Consider the following 24,420-nt stretch of genomic DNA (forward strand, 5'->3'; position numbering starts at 1 on the left):
TCATATAAACATTTTGTGCGGTCCGATTGTTATCAGATAATCAGAACACACTTTTAAAATTATGCGGGTTTTTATGTAGACAATAAAAAAAGGAAAGTAATAATATTTTTATATATCAATAATATTATATTTGAATTAGTAATAAATTACTTTCTTATATTATATTTATAGAAGATTTTGCAGAAAAAGTTAGATAATAAGAATGTTAAAGTTTGGGAAAATTCGCAACTTCTAACATTTACTAAAACATTTTTTGAAACTAGTCAATAATATGGCTGTAAGAAAAAATGTTTTTAAAATAACAAACACATTTTTGAACTGGTTTAAATTTCTTGTAAAACAAGAGTTCTTTTTTCAAATTAAAAGTTTTCAAACATTTTTCAAAAAAAAAAAAAAAAAAAAAAACAATTTGTGTGTAGTGTAAGGGGTACAATAGTTGGCACCCCCGATTTTTGTACCAATTATTGGCACCCTTAAAAGCTGAAACACAATCACGCTTTAGGGCGTCGCTTCGTTGCGTTACGTTGAGAAATCCTCAAAGCGCGCTTCTGTGACTTTGACTTTGAACAGCTGATTGCAACATAAAATCTGCTGTCAAATAAAAAAAAACACAGTCACTCACAAAATTATTGGGCCAAGTCTTTATCTTGATTTAATTGTGGAAAAATGAAAAAGGATATTAATGTGTTTCAAAAATGCATAGAAATCAAAATATTTTGTTTTTAACAATAAAACTCAGTCTAAAACATCATTAAATTTTTTTTGTTTTTAATACGTAAATTGTTTTGATTTAAAATATCTCGATTTCGTTTTTTTGTGCAAAATCTATATAGAAAAATTAAAAAACACACATAGTTTTGCAATAATTTATTTTTTTTATTCACATTTGGCGCAATAATAATGTGGGTGACTGTAACTATGTCTGTTAAATGTCAGAAAGCTAGCAAAAGTTCAGTCTGGTTGAACTTTTGCTCGCTTTCTTACGTTTCCTTACGTTTGTCAAAAAAAGCGTACGTAAGAAAAGCGTCATTGTGTGAGGATACACAGATTTCCTATAGTTGAACTTTTTGCAGTTGTCAAAATCGACGGCAAAGCGTGATTGTGTTTCAGCTTTAATGCAATTAAGCATTTCACAAAAACTACTATGCCCAGGCACAAAAATCATGTTTTTTTTAATAAACTGTAACAATTCCTTACAATTCTGCATATTTATTTAGGCTTATTTTATTCTCAGTTGCTTTTAATTAGTAAAAAAGTAAAGCCCTTTTAAGTTCATGAAAAAAGTTCAAAAAATACAGTGTTCCCGCTAAGGACACTGAATTTGGTAATTGTCCGTTTTTGAATATTTTTTGAGTTTTTGGATAAAGATTTATTTTTGTTAGCTTAACAATATAATAAATTAAATGTTTTTTATTGTTTTTAATAAAAAAAATATGTTTAAATTAACTAAAAAGGGGTGTCAATAATCGGTCCCATATAAAGTAGTGGTTTTATTATTGGCAGTGAGGTGCCAATAATGCGTGCTTTGGGACACCAATCGTTGGCACTGCCAATAATTGTACCTTTAAGACTGCCAATAATTATACCGTGTATCCGTTATAAGTTTATGTTTGAAAAATGGGGAAAAAAGAGCTCAAAAGGATTGATAGATTTACCAAAAACTTGTTACAGACGATTTGTACGTGATTTCCAAGACCCGTTTTTATTTTATTTTAATATGTCGTTCTTAACGGATATCTCCTTTATAATTTTTTCGAGATATTGCAATTTTCTCGAAAACGGCTTCAACGATTTCAATTAAATTTAGCGTATGCAATGTTCTAAAAAAATTCTAACAAAAAATTGTAAAGCAGAAATATGACGTTTCTCTTTTTTGCGAAAATGACATAATTTTTAGTTAAATTTAAACGTAAAAAAAGATTTCACTTCCAAAAACTATCTAAGATAAAGGTATGTAACTTGAAATGCAAGAGGCAGTACATACGACCCAGTCGTACATTTTATTTACTTTTTTTTTAATTACGTTAAATGAAGATTTTTTGTTACATTGTTATATTAAACTGTTTTTAACTAAACTTTGATAAAAACTATCATAAAAAACACTTGCATTTCTTTCAATTTTGATTGTGCCAACAATAGTACCTTTTGGGTAGCTTTTCCTATTTTAATATTTTAAAAATAGTCTTTATTTTTTAAAAATTTTCTTCTAAAAAAATTCAAGTCACAAATTCTTTAAACTTTAATTTGACATATAAAACATATTCCTAACTCTTTAAATGCGAGAGTAATTCGCAATTCAAAGTGAAAAAATGCTTAGGGGTGCCAACCATTGTACCCGTTACGCTATACATTTACACGCGATTGAAGTTATACTTCTCACACAAAGAAATCCACTTAGTAGGTTCATAACATAATAAAATTGTTTTACAATTATGAGCTCTAGATGGTGCTACTTGCTAATCCCTTTGAAATTTCTTTTCAAAAAGTAAATTTTCATACCCTAACGCCGCAATGGAATCTGTTCTTTTTTTAGACATTATTGATTTACCAAATAACTATTACCACACTTAATATCTTTTAAAAGACCAATTTTTTAACCCAAAATTATTGATTTAAATTTAGTTTAATACTTTTTACGGTGTAAGATCACTCCAAAACAAATTCCGTTTTTCGAACTTAAGCCTAGTACGCTGCTGATGCGGAATGAAAAATTTTCAAGTCTCCAAAGCCGACAACGAAAATGCTAACGAAAAAATATCATCAAGTATTCTGTCAAAGTCAAAATAAAAAAATTCAAAATTAATTTAAAATCAAGAAAAATAAATAGAAAATAATTTTTAAAGCAAGAAATAAATGAATTAAAAGTGAAAAAAAACCTTCAATACTGCTCTTGGAGTCAAGAATAATGCACAGGACAATAAAAAGTAAGTGACAAATGAGTGAAAACTCTCAAATTTTAAGTACTGAAAAACGAAAAGCAAAACGAAATTAACGGCTTTAAAGTCACTGTAGGATAATTAAAAAAAAAAGTAATTTACGTCAAAAATTGGAGTTATCTCCTTGTACTGGGTGCTTCAACTGTACTGTCTATGCTGAAAAATTGCAGTTTTTATAAAATGTCAAATGGAGCCAAATTTTTCATAAGAATTTCCAAAACAATGTCTTAAATGATTTTGACCTCAAAAAGGAGTATCGTTCAAATTCTTGTATATAAAACAATTTTTAGAAAAATAATTTAAAATATAAATGCAATTTTTTAACATTTTCCACAAAAAAAGTTTGATGCATCTTAAAGAAAATATTAAATAAATAATAAAATTAAAAATATTAAAAAAAGTAATAAGAAACCTTCAGTCCTTATGTCTGAACTACATAGAAACACAAAGTTAAAATAGTACAAAAAAGTTTCTAATTTTTAAAATAATTTTAATTTTTAAATGTCACATCAATAAATTTGTTTTTGTTATTTTGTACATCCGTAATAGACCAGTGCCTAAGCCTTCAAAAAAGTAAAACAAAATCATAGTAGGATGAAACCCATTGGAAAAGGAGGTGAATATGATAAAAATGAAAGGAAAAATAAATAACGGGCGAGCCGACTTCGGGAAGTGGGTGGGTTGAGTTTTTAATGGTAAAAAATAGTATATCTCGATTTTTGGCAAAACTACAAGTCCTTGTATGGCAAAGTTGTAGGTAATAAAAAGATCTACAACTTTTGTATGGAAAGTTTTTTTCACATAACCTCAAAATTTATGTGAAAAATTCAAATAACCGAGTTTTTGGATTTTTATTTTTATCTTTTTCAAAAAATAATTTTTGTTTTATCATTGTTTACAATTTTGGCCTATTTATTAAAATTCACACTTTAATTTCTCAAAAACCGTAAGATTTATCAATGTAAGAAGAGCTTGATTTTCACACAAATACTTAACTTCTTTTCCGCTCTTTTTTGCAGTAACATATCTTCATTCTTCAAACGATTTTCAAAATTGCCTAGATTTTTTATCATTCTATTGGAACGAAATCTAGCCAGTCATTTGAGATACAAATTAAGGGATTCAATTAAAACAAGATTAAATGCAAGGAAATATTATGTAAGAAAAATAGATAGGTAGTTCAAAAAGTTGCAACACTTAATTTTTGAAAAAAGAATACAAATATCCCACTTGTCTAAATATTCTTTGAATTTCTGTTAAAAAACTAAATATAATATCTTTTATGTGCTTCTTGGGCTTTTAGTCGAAAAAGGAGTTTGCTTGGATTAAACTTAAACTTTCACAGAATTTTCCAACAATTTTGTATACCATCTATACAATAGGGTGTGTCATTTTTGTATGGCCGAAAAAAAGTACTCTAATTTTGCAATGTGATAGTGGTCAAAAGTTTTATTAAAGTCTAAGGTTTAATATAATATGTATAAAAAATTCATAATATCGTTCGTCTATGGTTCGCTCAAATCGGTTTAAGTTGTTAGGAAAAAACGATTTTATATGAAAAAAAATTTATTTTTTCCTTCGCATATTTTTTCGCAGCTTCTTTACTTATTGTTCAATTCCAACATATAAGCTTAAAAGTTTTTTCTTACAAAGATATATATTTAATATATTTGTTTTTATATTAAAACGTCGAAATTAAAAAAAAATTTTTTTTTCAAAAATCTCTAAAAATTCAAATTTCTTTGATTTCTTCCTATATTTTGAGCGAGCCAAAGATATTAATTAAAATGAAAATTGTAAACGGAGCATTTATTTTTGACAAGTAATGTAACTTTTAAAAGCTATTACATTTGGAAATTCCATACTTTAGCATTTTGACACACCCTACTATACAACCAATATCTTAAAAAAACATTTTTTGCCTTGTTTTTAAGTAAAGTTAAGATTTTTTAAAATAATGAAATTTATTATCAAATTTAAATAGGTATTGCAAATCAGTTACAATAACATTATTTAATTTTTGTGGGTAGTAGTCCAGTAAGTCTTTGGCTTAACTTCTTCTAATTTGCCCAAATCCAAAATCCATATAGAAGCATTCTTGCCAGTTTCCATAGCCTTAATAAAATTGACAGCACACTCATCGGCACTTTGATGTTCAGCCGAAAAGAATTTCTTACTCAATTCAGTGGAGTATGGGAAAGTGTCATTTCCATCGAATTCATGCCACAATCCAGTCATGGTGATGCCAGGACAAATTGTCATTACAGCAATGCCAGTTTTTTCATAATAGAATTCGTCCTTTTTAAGAAGAAATTTATGTTTTTTAAATGCTTTGTTGATAAATTCTTAGAACTTACGGCAATAGAACGACTGAATCCCATGACTCCATGTTTGGAGGCAGTGTAAATTGCCAAACACGAACATGGTTCCAATCCCAAAACTGAAGCAATGTTGACAATCATGCCACCACGTCCACCATTTGACTTGTCCATGTATGGAATAGCTGCCATGGTAGTGTAAATCAATCCCATCTATAAGAAGAAGAGACACATACAAAAATCCAATCTAATACAAAATTGGTCTTTTTTCATCTTACCAAGTTAACACCCATGGTTTGTTCGGGTTTGTGGTCATTGATCATTCCACTTCCATTAACCAAAATATCAATGTATTGAATTTGGGCAATAATTTTCTTCAAAACTTCAGGAATCTGCTCCTTTTTGCAGAGGTCTAATTGTTCGAAGAAAACTTGAGTTCCAGTGACAGAGCTCAAAGCTTTCAATTCACTCATTAAAGATTCATTTTGGACAAGATCGATAACAAACAATTTCTATAAATTAAAAAAGAAAATATTTAAAACTCAAAAAAAAGTACACAAATTCACAAAAAAGGACTTACTGCAACTTTCTTTTGAACTAAAAGTTTGCATGTGGCAAAACCAATTCCTCCAAATCCACCAACGTAGACAACATTTTTACCTTGCATTTCCATGGCCTTGATTTGATTTTTTGGTTTCAAAGTTAATTCAATGAGATGTGACTAACTACTGATTGTTTGGTCGCACCAAGTCTAAGCTTGAAGACTTCTATTTTGGAATTTGACAACAACAAAATGATATAGTTCGTAAACAAAAAAAAAAAAAAAAATATATATTGATAAGAAAGAGCATCGTTATCATTAAATGAAATTAAAGAAATTTATTAGAATTTTTTTTTGGGTAAACAGGAGGAGTGGAAATCTGCACACATGTGACAGTGCTATTTGGTTTTGTGGTGATTAATTTTGAAAATTAGACATCATATCAATATGCAATATCACCAAGCACTAGGTAATACAGTGGTGGCGGCATTCATTTCACCTTTTTATTGCATACTGTTAGGCAAATTATAATAATGAGAGAGGTAGGGTTGCCGATAAGCAAGTTAATTAAAAGTAATTAAATCGTTTATATCTTAATGGCTGGCAAAAAAATATCAAAAGATTAGATTTATAACTGATTTGCCTTTTTTAGGAAATAGGTTTGATAAATTTAAACAAAGAAAAGAGCATGCATCAATTTTGATAGCTGTGATTTTTGGTTTATTTATTGATTATTATAAAAGCAGATTTTCATTCTGAAAGACTAATATTTTTATTACAAAAAAAGTATCAAGAGTTATATGAGATTCAGATTACATTTGAATAAAAGTTTTAAAAAAACAATTTCTCTGGTTTTGCCCGTTTGTGGTAATTTTGAGTTTTTTTTTTTTTAACTGAAATTTCCTTAGAGTATAAATCATGTAATCAAGCTCCAATTAAATAGTCCAAACAGGATTTGTATGTAACTGGGTTTAGATTATTAATTTTGTTTTTTGACAAAATTTGGCAGTTAAGTGGTATTTGAAATAAAAGTATGTATTTGACGACTCTACAGAGGGTTTTTTGAAATTAATTTTTTTGGACAAAAAATAACGGTACTTGTCATGTACCGATTTTAGTAATGTTGAAATTGCTCAAAAAATTCATATGTAAGTTTTAAGACAAGGTCTATCTTCTAATGAAAAATTTTTTTTTTTTTAAATCATTATTAACGGTATCTGCCATAGACCGTTTTTTTTTTCAAATCCGATTATCTCCTAAACTGTTTATTCGATTTCAACGAAATTTTTCGTGAAGAAGCATTTATATAATTTAAATATAAACCAAAAACAAAATTTTGAAAAAAATAATTTTTGGATTTTTTAAAAAAAATTTGAAAATTTTTGTTTGCAAAATCGAATTTTCGAAAACGGGACATTTAATTTTTTTGAAATTTTGTGTTTAGATGTTGATGAGTGATTTTTACAAAATGGCATACCAATTTTATTTTAAAACTTATTTTCCAAAAAATTAGTTTTTTTTTTATATTATTTTTTTAAAAAACGAATTTTATTTTTTTTTACTTTTTTTTCTGTACCCATATAGTAGGTACCTACATTTTCCAAATTTCTATATAAAAAGTCTTAAAAATTTAAGCAACTTGAACTCTAAGAGCAAGTTCGTGAATTTTATTAGTTTTAAAATTATCTTGCACCATTTTCGCGAAAAAAATAATGCATTTTAAGAATTTTATTGAATTTTTTTTTTCTTTTTACTAAGGTATTACTTAGTTTTGCTGATGATGAAGAATATAAAAAATAGTTTAACCATCTTTCGTAAACATGGGTATTTAATACAAAAATATGACCAATAGTTTAAAATAAAAAGTTGCTAAATTTTTTTTTTGCTTGGCATGCAATAAGCATGTCATAGCACTACTTTTTCGAATCAAGAACATAGCTTAGACATGCCAGTTTCATTATTTTAAACTATACTGTGTGTTTGTAATTAATTGATTTGCGGTTTAATACAGATGGTCACTGTGGTGTATACGTGCTTTTTTTTAATTCAAACCTCTTACAAATTTGAAACAAATTGTTCTACTCACTCCAGTTTACTTTCCAAATGGACATGTGACTTTTAACATATCTTCGCCTAAGAAGCAAAGTGTTCTATCTCAAAATCTTTAGTTTGTCAGAAAAGCTTCACTTCACTTTACTTTAAGAAGTATTTAGGAAAGTTTGTCCAGAAAATAGCTTATTGTTTTTTGTCTATACCTATACTTAACTCAATTTTGAGATAAGACACCAAAGTTCTAGTTTATAAAATGAAAAAAAAAAAAAAATAATAATAACATCCTTCTAGTGCAAAAAAAGCGTATTATAGGTATCAATGTTTTGGTAATGTAACCCAGTAGTTTCAAACACCCTCAAACTTTGAGCTCTAAAAATCCTGATAAAAATTTTTGTGTGTGATGGTGCAAATATCATCCAAATTTGTATGTATTAATATTTTTTAAAATATGATTTTTTTTTATTATTCGACACATAAAAACGAAATTTCGATATAATTCATCAAAAATTTGATTTATCACAAAAAAAAAATTGGAAATATTTTTTAAAAATTTTGTATAATGTTTTAAATCGGCTATATCGTTTACGAGAAAATCATAAATAAAAGAACAGTTCTATAGCAGATACCGTTAACGGTACAAAAAATATTTTTTTTACTTTTTAAGTTGGCTCTTATATGTAATAGCACAAAAAAAGTAACTTTTCTATTTACGTTATAGTTAGTTAGATAGTTTTGGTCCAAAAAAAAATTTTTAATTATTGAAGTTGCCATTGTATATAGAAACATTGAAGTTCTGAAACCACTTAAAATAATCGGGTTATTACGTTCCTGTGGTGTTAAAATTTGTCGAAATAAATGATAAGTTTTGTCATATTTCATAAGTGTAAAAAAGAAACAACTTCTTCATCAATTTATACAATATCCACAAATCGAAAATCAAATTTTTGGTATAATCCTGCAAAAAACCTTATTATTGGGTCACTATATAGGTACTAATATTTTTTTTTTTTTTTCAGTGTAGTCTGAACTCAATATAATAAAAATCAAAAAACTATAGAACCTTTGAACCACACTCGTTTTTAGAAATTATTTTTCAATAACATTTCCTAGAAAATCATATAACCCTAAGGTTATAAGTTAAATTTTGTAGGTTATAAAACTGTTATAATCGGCAATATTTACCAATCAAATTCATTAAACCAACCATCAACTAAATTCAGCTGTCTTTCCTATTTATAACTGAAAATGCATATTACTTTGAACTTGACCTTGTCAAAAGTCATCCACGATAGAAACAAGGAACTGATGCATTTAAACAAAAATATTTTATTTACTCTATATAGAATATTTTAAGGTTCAAATACGAGGTTATCATAAATTTATTTTAAATACAAATATTTTTTTTTTGTTTGTTTTTTGCTGATGTCAAACGGAAATCTATGCGTTTCATGAAAATAAAAAACAATTCCTTAAATGAACTTAGTAAAAAACTACAGTAATTTTATTTTTATTTCAATTAGTTGATTTATGAGTCGCATGAAATATTGTATCTGAAACAACAAACTGCATTACCATGCATAATCATAAAAAAAAATTATAAAATTGCAGCTTATCAATCTCGAATTGGTCATTAATTATTCACATAAAATATCAACGCAACAAATATTATGATAATCTTTTTAATTTATGAGAATTAGAATTTTATTTCATATGCGTACGAGTATTTTTCGAATGGGTGGTAAAAGGCATAGAATTCTGTTTAATGTTTCTATAAAAATATGTCTCTGGAGGTGGAGGTCAAAATGGGCTGATATGTTAGTGTATTTGCCACTCAATCTGGATTTAATTGGATTGATTTTTTTTTTCTATTTATTAAAATGGGAATAATTAACTTCTCTTGTTTTTTCTTTAATGCTTATAGAATTTTTAATCTACCAAAATTTGTTGATAGTTGATTCTAAATAACAAAAAAATAAAAACAAACTGATTCATACATAAAATTACAATTTTAATTATTTTTAATTAAAGAATCTTTTGGGCGGCAGCACGTGTATCAGAAGATAATCGAAAAAGAAAACGAAAATAAAAATAAAATCTAAAAATAGAATTTTGTATAATTACTTACTTTTACTTTTTCAATTTTGTATACGTTTTTACTTTTTTGCTACAATTTAACAAGTGAAAGTTAATAGTCTGCCAAAATGATTGATAAGCTTAATACTTTAAGGTGTTTTTTTTGAAGTTATACTTCTTATGGGAGGGTGAGTATGAAAATTTACTTTTTGACAAGAATGTCAAAGGGATTATGACGCGATCACCCTGGGTAGCAGGGCTGTCGTTTCACCTTTAGAGTAGGCAGTACTTTAGTATTTAAAAATGCAGTACGCCGCAGTACGGCAAACATAAAACACACAACACGTTGCAAGTTACATGTTTCATGTGGCAAGTTGCATGTGGCAAGTTGTATGTGGCAAGTTGCTTGTGGCAAGTTGCATGTGGCAAGCTGCATGTGGCAAGTTGCGTGTGGCAAGTTGTATGTGTCAAGTTGCATGTGGTAAGTTGCATGTGGCAAGTTGCGTGTGGCAAGTTGCATGTGGGAAGTTGCATGTGACAAGTTGCATGTGGTAATTTCCATGTGGCAAGTTGCCAGGGTTGCAAAAAGCTCACATTTCAGCTCAGCTCACAGCTCAGCTCAAATTTGAGCTAGCTCACTTTTGAGCTAGGTACCATAGCTCAGCTCATTTGAGCTGAGCTGAAAGTGAGCTGAGCTGAAAGTGAGCGCCCCAACTTCCAACGCCTATATCTCGAAATTTTGAAGAAAATGAAAAAAAAAATTTTTGATGCCAAAAGGTAGCGGGGACTCTAACCTACATTTGGGTACAACTCTCATCAATGTAGGTCCACGCGTTCTCAAACCGGGAGAACTTAAAAGTAAAAAAAAAGTAGGCACGATTCTGAATAAATAGGCATGATGTGGCGGTTTAACATGGAAGGCGATTTTTTAAAAATCTGATAATGTGCAAAGCGTAGGCCCATGACACAAGCTATCATTTGGCATCACTCCCAAAAATTGCTCTCAAGCGGTTTAGCTTCTAGGAGCGTTCAAAGATTCGGGGATTTTTCGAAAAAAAAATTTACCCCAACTTTCAAAGGCGATTTTCTCGGAATTTTGCAAAAAATCGAAAAACCGGATTATACCACTATCGGGTAGCTGAGAATATAAGCTTTCATATGGCACCACTCCCCTGTCTCTAGATCAAAGCGTTCAGCTCCCAGAAGTTTTTTCGCGCCCCCAACTTCCAACGCCTATATCGCGGAATTTTGAAGAAAATGAAAATAAAATTTTTGATGCCAAAAGGTAGCGGGGACTCTAACCTACATTTGGGTACAACTCTCATCCCTGTAGGTCCACGCGTTCTCAAACCGGGAGAACTTAAAATTTAAAAAAAAATTAGGCACGATTCTGAAAAAAAAGGCATGATGTGGTGGTTTAACATGGAAGGCGATTTTTTAAAAATCTGATAATGTGCAAAACGTAGGCCCATGACACAAGCTATCATTTGGCATCACTCCCAAAAATTGCTCTCAAGCGGTTTAGCTTCCAGGAGCGTTCAAAGATTCGGGGATTTTTCGAAAAAAAAAATTTACCCCAACTTTCAAACGCGATTTTCTCGGAATTTTGAAAAAAGTCGAAAAACCGGATTGTACCGGAATTTTTTTGTATAATAAAAAAAGAAATATTTTAGTAAAAAAATAGACATATACAGGGTGTCCCAAAAGTAATGGATCAAACAAAATATGCTGATAGGCCTACTTAAGGGCGCTCAGAATTTGGTAACTTGTTCATCCCAAATCCTTACGGTTTTCGATTTATTGCAATTCTTGTGAAATTTTGAAAAATCCCTACTTTGCAACAGTATTTTGCTACTTGCGCCCACTATTGATTTTTGTTTTTTTAACTTCTTTTACAAAAACATTGCCAAATAATTAGGAACAATTTATTAACCAAAATATTTTTTATTCCATACGCCATTTCGCTGCAAATTAACTAACAGTTTCAAGTTTTATAAAAAATCAATTTCTAACTTTTATTTGAGAGCAACACCGCAAAAAAAATTTGCACGGTGTGTGGATGGTTTATTATTTTAAAAAGTTGCCCTGTTATTGTCGTTTTCAAAAAAGTATAAAAGTTTCCGAAGTTGCAGTTAGATCGCAAAATATTACAATTTGAATTCAACAAAACAGGGTTTTTCAGAACAAAAAACAACCAAAAATAAACAAATTTTCTCGAACTGTTATTTGTTTATTTTTCTTTGAACAAAAGCCTCTATTTTTGTTTGTATTTTTGTTCTGAAAAACCCTGTTTTGTTGAATTCAAATTGTAATATTTTGCGATCTAACTGCAACTTCGGAAACTTTTATACTTTTTTGAAAACGACAATAACAGGGCAACTTTTTAAAATAATAAACCATCCACACACCGTGCAAATTTTTTTTGCGGTGTTGCTCTCAAATAAAAGTTAGAAATTGATTTTTTATAAAACTTGAAACTGTTAGTTAATTTGCAGCGAAATGGCGTATGGAATAAAAAATATTTTGGTTAATAAATTGTTCCTAATTATTTGGCAATGTTTTTGTAAAAGAAGTTAAAAAAACAAAAATCAATAGTGGGCGCAAGAAGCAAAATACTGTTGCAAAGTAGGGATTTTTCAAAATTTCACAAGAATTGCAATAAATCGAAAACTGTAAGGATTTGGGATGAACAAGTTACCAAATTCTGAGCGCCCTTAAGTAGGCCTATCAGCACATTTCGTTTGATCCATTACTTTTGGGACACCCTGTATTTACTATTAAAAAAACCAAGAAAAAAGATCATGTGTTAAAATAATTCCATTAATAACTAGAACCAAACATCTTAAGCTATGGTGTTTATAAAAGTTTAAAATATCTTCATATTTCATTATACTTTCCAAATAAAAATCAATATATCCCCTCACCCATCACAGCTCAGCTCAGCTCACTTTACCTTAGCTCACCCAATAGCTCAGCTCAACCATCAGCTAAGCTCACTTTCAGCTCAGCTCAAATGAGGTGAGCTATGGTACATACCTCAAAAGTGAGCTAGCTCAAAATTTGAGCTGAGCTGTGAGCTGAGCTCAGCTAACTTTTGAGCTTTGTAGCAACCCTGCAAGTTCCATATTGCTACTACTAGTGCTGAAGCACACACAATTCTCAAAAAATTACCATATCGTACATTTTATGCGCAATTCATTTACTTTCGTTAAACCGTACGTTCTGAACCGCACAACATGAGTAAATTTCACAGAATAAATTGAAAACTACATGGACGCAAGGATGATGAAAGAATTAATTTATTGTTCACTTGATAAAAATGTAAAAAAAACTAAGTGTGGATTAATTACTTCATAATAGAAATTAAAAATATCAAATGAAATTCATTTACATATACTGAATGAGAAGTATAACTTCAGTCGCGTGTACATGTGTACACACACTCTTTTTTTTTTTACATTTGTCAACAAATGAAAATAAAATCGATTTTTAACACACGATTTCAATTAGTCATTCCAATGATTGTACTTTTTTTTTTGTATATACAATTTTTGTCAGAATAGGGAAATTAGCCTTAAGCTTTTACTCGTGAATTGGTGATAGGCTGTTTATCCTTACTCGCGCGGAAAGGATTTAAATGATTGTTTATTTTTATTTACACGCGTTCAAGTGATTATAAATGTACATACATTGCCTGGAAAGGTTAAAACAATAAGAGTGTATAGGGATTATTTTATTAGATGGTTTTGAGAAGGAAAAAAAGAATTTAATAACGACGTTATATATGTATAATATCTTTGAAATCTTTAAAGCTTCGGTAATGGTTTAGGACTTGAAAATTTATAAGTTTAAAGGTTATGATGCTTTGTTTGGTCAATAATTAGTTTCCAAGAGCTAAGATTAGGAAAGAGTCCGAAATTGAGACCTATAATTTGCAGCCGCGTTTGAAAGCTTAGAAGAAATGCACTTTTCAGAAAATTTTTGAAGTTATACTTCTTATGGGACGGTGGGTATGAAAATTTCTTTTTTGACAAGAATGTCAAAGGGATTATGACGCGATCACCATCTCCGAGACAATTGGGCAGCAGGGCTGTCGTTTAACCTTTAGAGTTGGTAGTACTTTAGTATTTAAAAATGCAGTACGCCGCAGTACGGTAAAAATAAAATGCACGACTGGGGCCGCACGTACTTGCTCTTGCAGTTCAAAGCACTTTTATGTTAGCTTACTTGTAGATTATAAGAGCTGCCTCTATATAATTTTTTAAGAAATTTGCTTGATGTACTGGAAGAGCCGGCATGGAGGCCAAATGTTAGTTAAGAAAATTTTTTTTTTTATTTGACTTGACTTTTTTGAGAAAAAATAAAAACGCAGTTTTACTGCAATTACTTTGAATATTAAGTATGCAAAATTTAATCAAAATCATAAGAGCCATTTTTGAGAAAATTGCAATAACTCCATAATGATGTACGGGAAGAGCCGACATCCGCGATTTAAAAAAATGTAAAGACCATATTTCCACTATCCGTATTTTTTGAGGAAAACTAAAAACGCAGTTATGTTAAAACTATGTATAGCATTACGTGTTTTAAATTTAATCAAAATCGTTAGAGCCGTTTTCGAGAAAATTGAAATACCTCGAAAAGTTTGTGTGGGAGGTATACGTTCTAGGTGAGATATTAAAAAACAAAAAAAAACCAACCTTCTAAATTATGAAAAAACGATCTGTACCAAATTTCACGAAAATCTGTCGAGCCGTTTAGGCTGCAGCTACTTGTACAGATGGACGCACGGACGCACGGACGCACAGACCGACGGACGTCATGACGAAACCCACTTTTTTGGACTTCTCGACTATCGTAATGTTAGTTTTGATTAAAATCTCGAAATTTTTTTTTGACACGAAACCAATACTTGCCCTATAGAGCAAGTAAAAACACACAACACGTGGCAAGTGGCATGTTTCATGTCGCAAAATGCATGTGGCAAGTGGCACGAGCCATATGGCATTCAGTATACAAATGTGGCAAGTTGCATGTTGCAAGTTGCATGTGGCAAGTTGCATGTGGCAAGTTGCATGTGGCAAGTTGCATATGGCAAGTTGCGTGTAGCAAGTTGCATGTGGCAAGTTGCATGTGGCAAGTTGCCACAAAAAACAAAAACAATAACGTAAATATTCATTTAATATACTGAGTGAGAAGTATAACTTCAGTCGCGTGTACATGTGTACACACACTCTTTTTTTTAAGATTTGTGAATTCGTTGGTTAAGGAAGTAGGCATCCATGTAAAAACATCTATATAGGTTATAAATTGCAACTGGATTTGATGGCATAACCTCTGGTATAGTTAAACTTTAACAGTAAACATAAATCTGCTCTCCGCTGATTCTAGATCAGTATTCCGTACACATGTACATTAGGGTGGTTCTTATCCGGGATATGCATTTGGATAGCCGTTGGAAATGTTGAGAAACAATTTTTCTATTTTGTTTAAAGATTTTTATCTGACTTCTTTTTTCTCCCGGATTAAACGTGGATTTTTCATGTTAAACATTTGCTTTGATTTTTATAGGTAAATTCAAATGGGGTAGTTAAAATAAAAATCTTCAAAAATTATGGCTATTTTGAACTAATTAATGTTGGAATTTCGGAAAAAAAAAACACCGTAATAGTACAAATTTTTTGAAACTCCTGAGAAAAATAAAAAAAAAAACAGAAAAAGAATAAACTAGTACAAGTTCCAAAAAAAAGTCTTCAAATTTCAGCTCAGCTTGATTTTAGACATTCTCCTAAACAACAAAACAAATTTCTACGAAAATTTTTACAAGAAAATTGTTTAAACTGAAAAAAAGTTAACAAATATTAAAAAAAAATTAAAAAAAATATAGATCCAAAGTTTTGGGTTTTAAAAAAATTCATTTTTGAAAAATCAATTTTATTCAAATTCTTAGAAACTTTGTTTTTTTTCGATTAATACCAATACGACAAAATAAAAAATGGCTTAACTTAAAGCCATTTTAAAGATTATGTCTATTCTTTCATTAATTTTGATATATGAAAAAAGCTTGAAAATTCTAAAATAAAATAAGAGCTAATACGTGAGACTCAGCAGCATTCTGGTATAATGAATATCTTGGAAGTCACCCGGGTCCGTTCGTTCATGTGGTAATGAATGGCCTTTAATGTTTAAAAGGAATATTATGTGGTCTTTGGAGGTTTCACTTTTCGACTATTTCTGTTGACTCTGCACGTTGGCTACTAAGCTCTTTTTCGGTTACGGTTACGTTCCTGTAGTTATTGTTGGTTCCATTTCACACTATCAAATAATTTTTTACTTGCGATATAGGTACTATATATACTAGGGTGGGTCAAAAAAATCGAAATTCTATTTTTTGATTTGGTACTCCGAAAAATCGATTGCTAGACACCTCTAGAATATACACACCAAATATGAGCTCTTAATATTAATGGGAAGGTCCTCCGCTTCGCAATTTTCCATTTTTACATCAAGCTTTTACTAAAAAAAAATCATTTTTTTTAAATAGATTTTTTACATATTGAAATTGAACGCTCTACAAAAAAAGCCTTGTGCACTTTTTTTGCTAATCTAACCGTTTAATAGATATTTGAGGTCCAAAAATCGAGAAAATCTTTAAAAATTCGTTTTTTGTTCTTAATTTTGTAATAACTTGAAAAATTATAATAAACAAACGCGCAAGGCATATTCTTGTAGGAAAAATATTGTTCCACAAAAAACGTCTTGATAACTTTTTTTATTAATCTAACCATTCTAAAGATATTCGAGGTCAAAGTTAAAAAAAATTATAAAAACATTTTTTACTTTTCAAAATTTTCTAATTTAATAAATAAAATGAAAAAAAAAAAAAAAAAAATTAGCAAGTTATATTCTTGTAGAATCTAAAACGTTCCATAAAAAATTCTTTGCAATGAAATTGATTGCTTTAACCGTTTAGAAGTATCCAAACCAATGCTCACTGATTTCAGTAGTTTTCTTATGACTCGTATGCATTGCGATTTTGATACGTATCGTTGGATGCGAGCCATAGAACCGTTTTTTTTTTTTTCAAATCTGATATTCTGCCAAACTATTTATTCAATTTCAACGAATTTGTTTTTACAGAAGCATTTACATAATGCAATTGTAATATGAGTTGAAATTAAAATTAAAAAAAAAACTAATTTTTGGATGTTTAAGAAAATTTTGTAAATTTTCGAAAACGGAATATTGAGTTTTTTTGAAATTTTGATTTAAGATGCTGATAAGTGACTTCTACAAAATGGCATATCAATTTTATTTTACAACTTTTTTTCCAAAAATTTATTTATAAAAAAATAAGTTTTTTTAAAAACGGTTCTAACGATTTTAAAATTTTTTTTTCTAATTTTTAATTTTATTTCAGATGCTGTTATAATCCTTTGAAAAACAAATTTTATTTTTAGTTTTTATATACCTAACTACAATTGAAAAAAATATCTTTATAAAAAGTCTTAAACATTTTAGCAACTTTAACCCTAAAGCAAGTTCGTGCGTCCCAATCGTGCATTTTATTTCTTAGGGATTCCCTTCCCATTAAATTAAGAAAAAAAAAACTTTTAAAATTAAAGTAACACAAATCCAGTTTTCCGTCTAACTTACAGATTACTTACATTTTTATCTATTATAATCCACAAAGAATTTTTCCGTTCCTTATTTCGTATTTATAAAAAATACCACAGCAATATTATATCTTAAGTCTGAACACACAATATAATTCCTTCAGGCTTATTACATCCTACAAAATAGAAACATCCAGTGTTTTCCTCACGTTGAATCTGTCTCAAATCGAAAATCACAATCAAAACAATACGTAATTCAAAAAAAATTTGCGTGTCATAATGAATATTTAATAATTCCACCCATCAATTGTAACGCACACGTTTCGTGACAACGAGAGTCTTCATATTTATCTACCCACAACATTTTACCCAACATGCCACCCAATCACTTGAATTTATTCATACAAATTTGCCTTAAACGACGCATGATGGTGTCAAAAATTATATAATTCGAATTAAAATATTGTAATTGAACCGCCAATGGCGAAAATACACCATCTCCCCTACCTACTTTGCTGCAACATGTAAAAAAGTAGCCATATCAGAGCCTCGTTTTTTTCCTTAGGCTTATTTCATTTCCAATCATATAATATCCTAAGTAACCCATACACGTGACAAATATGCGTAACTTCCATGAACAAAATATAATCAAAAAAGACTACGACGATATGACGCGTTAACAAATTAACAAGATAATTAACCATCAAGTAGGTACGTTTTAGAGCTTTGATATAGGTAATGTAGCTCTCTGGCGTCTGTGATTGTAGATTGTGATGTGTATTGATTTACCTACTTCCCTCAAATGCGTGTGATTTGAATTCAATTTGCGTGCCAAATTGTCTATCTGAGCTCTCAATTCGATATCAAATTTCAAAATAGCCGCCACCTCACGCGTTGAGGCATATGGCTACTATTTATTGTCTTCGATTTATAATTTGCTTACTTAATTCTTCATGCTTCGTATACTGCGTTTATGCCCTCGTAATATTGATATTTTGGATTAATGAATGAACATGTAAGACAATTGGTATTCTTTGAACAACGGATGTTGCATCCGATATTGGTTTTTTTCATATAAAAGGGTTGTGTCTTGATTAAAATGACATCAAAACCTTGTTAACCTTCTTTCAAACAACAGTTTTTTCGGAACGTACAACAAAATTTTTTTTTCAAGATGGCATCTCACAATATGGTAAGAGATAAGACATTATTCAGCTTGACGTGCTATTATTGACTTTCACTTGTTTTTAGATCCTTATTGTCCTCGCAGCTATTTTTACGGCCACCCAAGCTGGTTTAATAGGTCACCAAGCTTTTGTAGCACCTTATGCATCTTCTTACAACGCCCATCACATTAACCATGCTGTAGCTCATCCATTGCTTGCTCCTGCTCCAGTTCATCCTCCAGCAGTATTTGCTGCACCAGCACCTGCACCAGCTGTTGTTGCAGCTCCAGCCCCAGTTGCACTTGCTGCACCCGGACTCTTGGCTGGCCCAGTTCCAGCACCACATTTACACGCCGCACCAGTAGGACCACATTTCCTGCCAGCTTCATTACCATTTGGTTATCAGGCCGGACTTCCTGTTAATTACAATGTGTGGTAAAGTAGGGTTAAGAATATGAGAAGGCTAGTTTAGTAAAACATTAGGATATAGTGATGATTTTATTGTAAATAAACTTTAGTACAACTTTGAAAACAAAAAAAAAATGGGTTTTTTTTCGGTTCTTTAGCATCCTTTTTCTTTGATTTGATGGAGAAGCTATTGTAATAATAAGAAAAATATAATATATAAATAATGAAAAATCCCTCAAAGAGACCAAAAATAGTAGATTTTGAAAGTCCATATATTATCCAATTTTAGCCGTATTAAATTTTTGTGACCATTATAAAAATAAACTATTTAGTAAAAACACCAAAAATGTCATGTTTTTCTCTTTTTCGAATAGTTTTTCAATAGTTTTTTACAATATTTTAATTTTAAATTTTTTTTAAAGAATACATATTGATAGGAAATTTAATTATCTACAAAAAATTACTTAATACAAATTTTCATATTCGGCTTCATTTTCAAGTTTAGACGAAACATACAAAAAATAACAAAAAAAAGTCGAAAATATTTATCGTTACAAAAATTATCATCTATTATACATATATATTAAAGTTTGGTTTTGTGTACGTTCGCTAACCGGCCACACCGACTGACTTATTTTCTTAATTTTTTTTTTAAATCAAAGAGGCATAAGAGGAGAAGGTTCAAGGCAAACAAAAATTTAAGATTTTATAGGGTAAATAGGGGTAACAAGACATTGAAAAAAGAGGCTATTTTCTAAACGGTAAGTTGTAAAGAGTTGACTTTTTTTTTAAATGATAGACAAATTTATTCAATAGTTAAAAAAGGTATTGAAAAAATTCAAAAAAAATTTCAAAACCAAGTTGTGAAGGTTTTTTTGCAGTCATAGACCTTCGACAAAAGACTAATTACAGGTACGCAAAATTTTGCACAGAAATTTGAGTTACACCATGAGAAAGATATTTAAAAAAAAATTAGGGGTCTAAAACGGATTTTTTTCATAGGCCCTGTATTTTGAAATAAAAATTTTTGAAAAACAACCTAGTTTTTAAAAACATTTTTGAGTAGTCTTTTATTTTTTTTTTTTGAATTTTTAAAAGTCTGCAAAAAATCTTAAATTTATAGGAAATATAGGTTTTAATCATGCCCATGCATGTACAAACTTTTAAATTTTTAAATCGATTTTTGACCGAATAACTTGAAAAACAATTTTTTTTTTGTCCCAAGTTTTTTGGCCGTTTTTAACAGTTTTTTATTTTTGTCTTTTTTTTCAATAGATAAGTAAATGAAATTTACAATGTAGATAGATAATGGGCAAGACTATATTTTTACAAAGTTTCAATTAATTTTGTAATGACAAATTTGAAATAACGGTAAAATAAAACTCTATTTTTCAACACGTTAAATCTTTTGATCTGGAGCTTATAAAAATTAATTTTTTTTTTGCTTTGCTTGATTTTTAATATTTTTAAACTCATTTTACGAACTTTTCAAGTTTTGATTCCCTTTTTCATTTAAAATGTTAACTAATTATAGAGTCGAAAATTAAAAATAAATACAAAAAATGGCGGAACGAAGTCCGCCGGGTCAGCTAGTATCATTATAACTTATCCATAGATTTTGAAGAAAATTATCTTGTTATCTTTGCCAGAAAGTGTACTACACATAAAACTATGAGGATTCACAAGATTTAGATTTTTTATATCAGTACCTAAGAAAATCTTTTTTTTTTGCAAAAAAAATCGTCTAAAAAGTCGATTTTTTTTAAGTGTTTTGATACCATGCACTTAAACTTTTGGAGTGACCCAAAAAAGTTATTCCAGTGTTTGTTGCTTATTTGATCGGCTTTTAGGAACCGGTTTTTCGGTTCAGATTAGTTGTTTAATACTCAAGATATAGCCCGAATACTAAAGCTAGGACTCCATTGAAACACAAAGTCAAAAAAAGTATAAAAAGCAAATAAAAGTAGAAAATAACAAAAACAATTTTATTGATGTGACATTTAAAAATTTTAATTATTTTAAAAATTAGAAACTTATTTGTATTTTTTTCACTTTGTGTTTCTATGTAATTCAGGCTTAAGTATGCTGAAAAAAAAAACCACAAGAAACTTTGAAAAATTATATCTCGAAAACCTATCCATCGTAATTTTTTTTAAAGTGATTTCCGAGTTTTTGAGGTCAAAGTACGTAAGAAATAAAATGCACGCCTGGGGTCGCACGGCCTTGCTTTTTATGGTAAAAGTTACTCTAATGTTAAAGCTTTTTATTGAACAAAATTAGGGAAAATCTTATATTTTTAGGAAATTTCATAAGTAGTGAAAATAAAAATCTGTTTTTATGATCTTTTACAAAAAACCAAGTATGCCATTTGATTTCTTGCATAGAAAAGAATTTTTAGGAAAAAAAATTCGAAAATCGTTAGAACCGTTTAAAAAAAAAAAATTATTTTTTATAATCAAAATTTTCTAACATTTGAAGTAATAAATTTACACATAACAATGAAATATCAAAATTTTTCACTAACCCGTTTTCAAAAAATTGATTTTTCAAAAAAAAAAAAAAAATTAATTTTTTTTTAAATCCAAAAATGTGTTAATAACACGGTACAGGAAATATTTTTTTTTATTTCAAAAGTTGGCTCTTATGTGTAATATTACACACATACATTTTTATCTACATAAATCGTTAGAGCAGTTTTTGAAAAAAAAAAAAACTTTTCTATTTGTTTTGGTTTTTAGTTTTTGTCATAAAAAAATTTCAATTTCCCCTCTAGGGAATCACCCAAACCTGCAAACTACCAAGTTTGAAGAAAATCACTTCACTCGTTTAGGCTGTAGCTCGAAGTATATACAGACAGACAGACAGACAGACAGACAGAATTGGCGGACTCACTCTTTTGGTATTCTCCATCTTCCATCATGGTAATGTCATGTAAAATTGTTATCTCGAGTTAGATTTTTTTTTTCGAATCCTAAACTTGCCCTATAGTACTTATATCGCAAGTAAAAATGCCCTCATAAGTTAACATTTATAGGTACCTATTAAACCTTGTGGGGTGCCATCTAGCGTCAAAATAAAAATCTGCAAAAAATAGGGGATTTTTAGTATTATTTTGAAATAGTTTTTAAACTTAGGAACTTAATTCTCAAAAAACCCTTAAATAACGAACACCCTAATGTACATATCTTGAAATAATGCACATTTCTTTATAAGATTATTGATTTAATGATTTCATTTATAATATTTTATATTTTATCACTCTAAAATGCAAAAACAAATTATAAACTAAAAAGCCAAAAAAAAAAAAGCTCCTTATTCAAGACGCTGCACGAGCTGCTGAACTATTTTTCTAGACTGGAGATAGTATACCTACGCACATTCTTTCTGAAATTGCTACATTTTGCATTTTAATTAAGAAAAATCTGTCTAAAAGATTACTACAAAATTTACTGCCTCTTGTGTATACTTTGTTTACAATAAAATTTAAATAAAAAAAAAAAAAAAAACTAAGTAAAAAAAAGTATTGAATCTTGGCGCTTGCTTCAGCAAAATGCAGTGCCTTACCTTTGTTGAATGCAAATTCAAATGTTGTTTTGATATCGTTGATTGCATCTCAACGAGAAACTACGCTCTATACTCATCTCCGTATTCTCTAAGTGCTATTAATAAAATTAACTTAACAAAAATTGCACACATTATTAAGAAAAAACTATTCTAATGCGAGCTTTCTAGCTGCAGTTCTTTAGAGCAAGGTCTTTAGTTGATCATCACAAAGCAGTGAGTCAAGTTCAAAACTAAAACAAGGTAGTTTTGATAGAAAAGAAAAAAAAAATACTGTGAACAAAATGGATTTCCAAGGCAAAAACGTCGTCTACGTTGGTGGTTTTGGAGGAATTGGTTTTGCTACATGCAAGTTGCTTGTTAAGAAAAAAGTTGCGGTAAGTTAACGAAAAAAACCACTTTCCTATGAGTTATTTTGCTGAATATGAAATTACAGATCTTGACTATCCTTGATGTCAAGGAGAATGCTGCTTATATGAAAGAACTCATGACACTGAATCCCAGCACTAAGATTATGTTCATGCAATTGGATCTGTGCAACAAGGATCAGATTGAAAAGGTCGTCAATGATGTCATTGAAACGATGAAGGTTGTTGATGTCCTTGTCAATGGAAGTGGCATGATCAATGACAAAAAACCTGAAATGACAATGGGTGTTAACTTGGTAAGAAGCTCATTTCTTCAAGACTTCCTATTCTTTTTTATTCAAACTGATTTCAGCTTGGTTTGATTCATACAACTATGCTTATGATTCCTCATATGGATATGGGAAATGGAGGCCGTGGGGGAATGATTGTCAACATTGCTTCAGTTTTAGGCTTGGAACCATGTGGGTGTTTGGCAATTTACACTGCCTCCAAACATGGTGTTATGGGATTCAGTCGTTCCATTTCAGTAAGTTCCATATTCCAAATTGGTTTTTGAAAAATTCTTATAATTCATCAAATTTCAGGATGAACACTACTTCAATAGAACAGGTGTTGCCATTATGACCATTTGCCCTGGTATCACTGTAACCGGATTATGGGATACCTTCCATGGAAATGATACTTTTTCATACTCCAATAAATTGACAGATGAATTTTGTTCAGCAAAGAATCAAGATGCTGAAGTATGTGCTGTTAATTTTGTGAAAGCTATGGAAACGAAGAAAAACGGATCAATTTGGATATTGGATTTGGGTAAATTGGAAGAAGTCAAACCAACCAAGTATTGGGGATTACAATTTTAAGACGAAAATTGTTGAAGACATGTGGCAATATTTTATAAGATTCTTAAAATTTTGATTTGGGTGTTTAAAAATGAAAAAAACAAAAATAAAACCTTTTCACTGAAGTGTGATGATTGATTGATGTACATAAAGTTTGCGAGTTTTCTTTAAAAAAAAAAACAAAGAAAGTTAGTTTCGAGAAAATTTTATTTAAAACGATGTTAACACTGGACAACAATTTTCAACTTTTTAAAATTTTCCAGAAAGATTTATATCAAATTTTATAGATTTGGGTTCAGTTAGATCAAAAATCATATTGGTTTCTTTCTTTTTGAAATATTGAATATTTTTTATATTTTAGGAGTAGCTATTCATACTAATTTTTAAGTTTTCCTTATTTTGAGCGTTTATTCAAATTTTCTTGAAAAATTTATATTAAACTTATTGTATTTAGGATCAGTTAACCTAAATATCACATTTATTTATTTCTAGGAGTGCAATTTTTGAAATATTTAAGTTTTCCACATTTTGGAGGTAGG

General features: G+C 29.6%; 3 protein-coding genes across 3 annotated transcripts; 2 read left to right on the forward strand and 1 right to left on the reverse strand.

Annotated features, from left to right (window-relative positions):
• Positions 1-4,881: 4,881 nt before the first annotated feature.
• Positions 4,882-6,000, reverse strand: LOC129912321 (alcohol dehydrogenase 1-like). Its single transcript, XM_055990534.1, has 4 exons — positions 5,835-6,000; positions 5,533-5,766; positions 5,294-5,467; positions 4,882-5,234 (listed from the first exon to the last, which is right to left on the reverse strand). The coding sequence occupies exons 1-4, from the start codon at positions 5,925-5,927 to the stop codon at positions 4,950-4,952; spliced, it is 786 nt and encodes a 261-aa protein (XP_055846509.1). The 5' UTR covers positions 5,928-6,000; the 3' UTR covers positions 4,882-4,949.
• Positions 6,001-18,710: 12,710 nt separating this feature from the next.
• Positions 18,711-19,179, forward strand: LOC129909333 (nematocyst expressed protein 3-like). The gene is made up of 2 exons (XM_055986420.1): positions 18,711-18,728; positions 18,788-19,179. Exons 1-2 carry the CDS (start codon positions 18,711-18,713, stop codon positions 19,139-19,141), a joined length of 372 nt encoding a protein of 123 aa, XP_055842395.1. The 3' UTR covers positions 19,142-19,179.
• Positions 19,180-22,812: 3,633 nt separating this feature from the next.
• On the forward strand, positions 22,813-23,914 carry LOC129912324 (alcohol dehydrogenase-like). Its single transcript, XM_055990537.1, has 4 exons — positions 22,813-23,048; positions 23,108-23,335; positions 23,392-23,565; positions 23,624-23,914. Exons 1-4 carry the CDS (start codon positions 22,956-22,958, stop codon positions 23,900-23,902), a joined length of 774 nt encoding a protein of 257 aa, XP_055846512.1. The 5' UTR covers positions 22,813-22,955; the 3' UTR covers positions 23,903-23,914.
• Positions 23,915-24,420: the final 506 nt, after the last annotated feature.

This window comes from Episyrphus balteatus, chromosome 2 (assembly GCF_945859705.1).
Source record: "Episyrphus balteatus chromosome 2, idEpiBalt1.1, whole genome shotgun sequence".
Lineage (NCBI taxonomy): Eukaryota > Metazoa > Arthropoda > Insecta > Diptera > Syrphidae > Episyrphus > Episyrphus balteatus.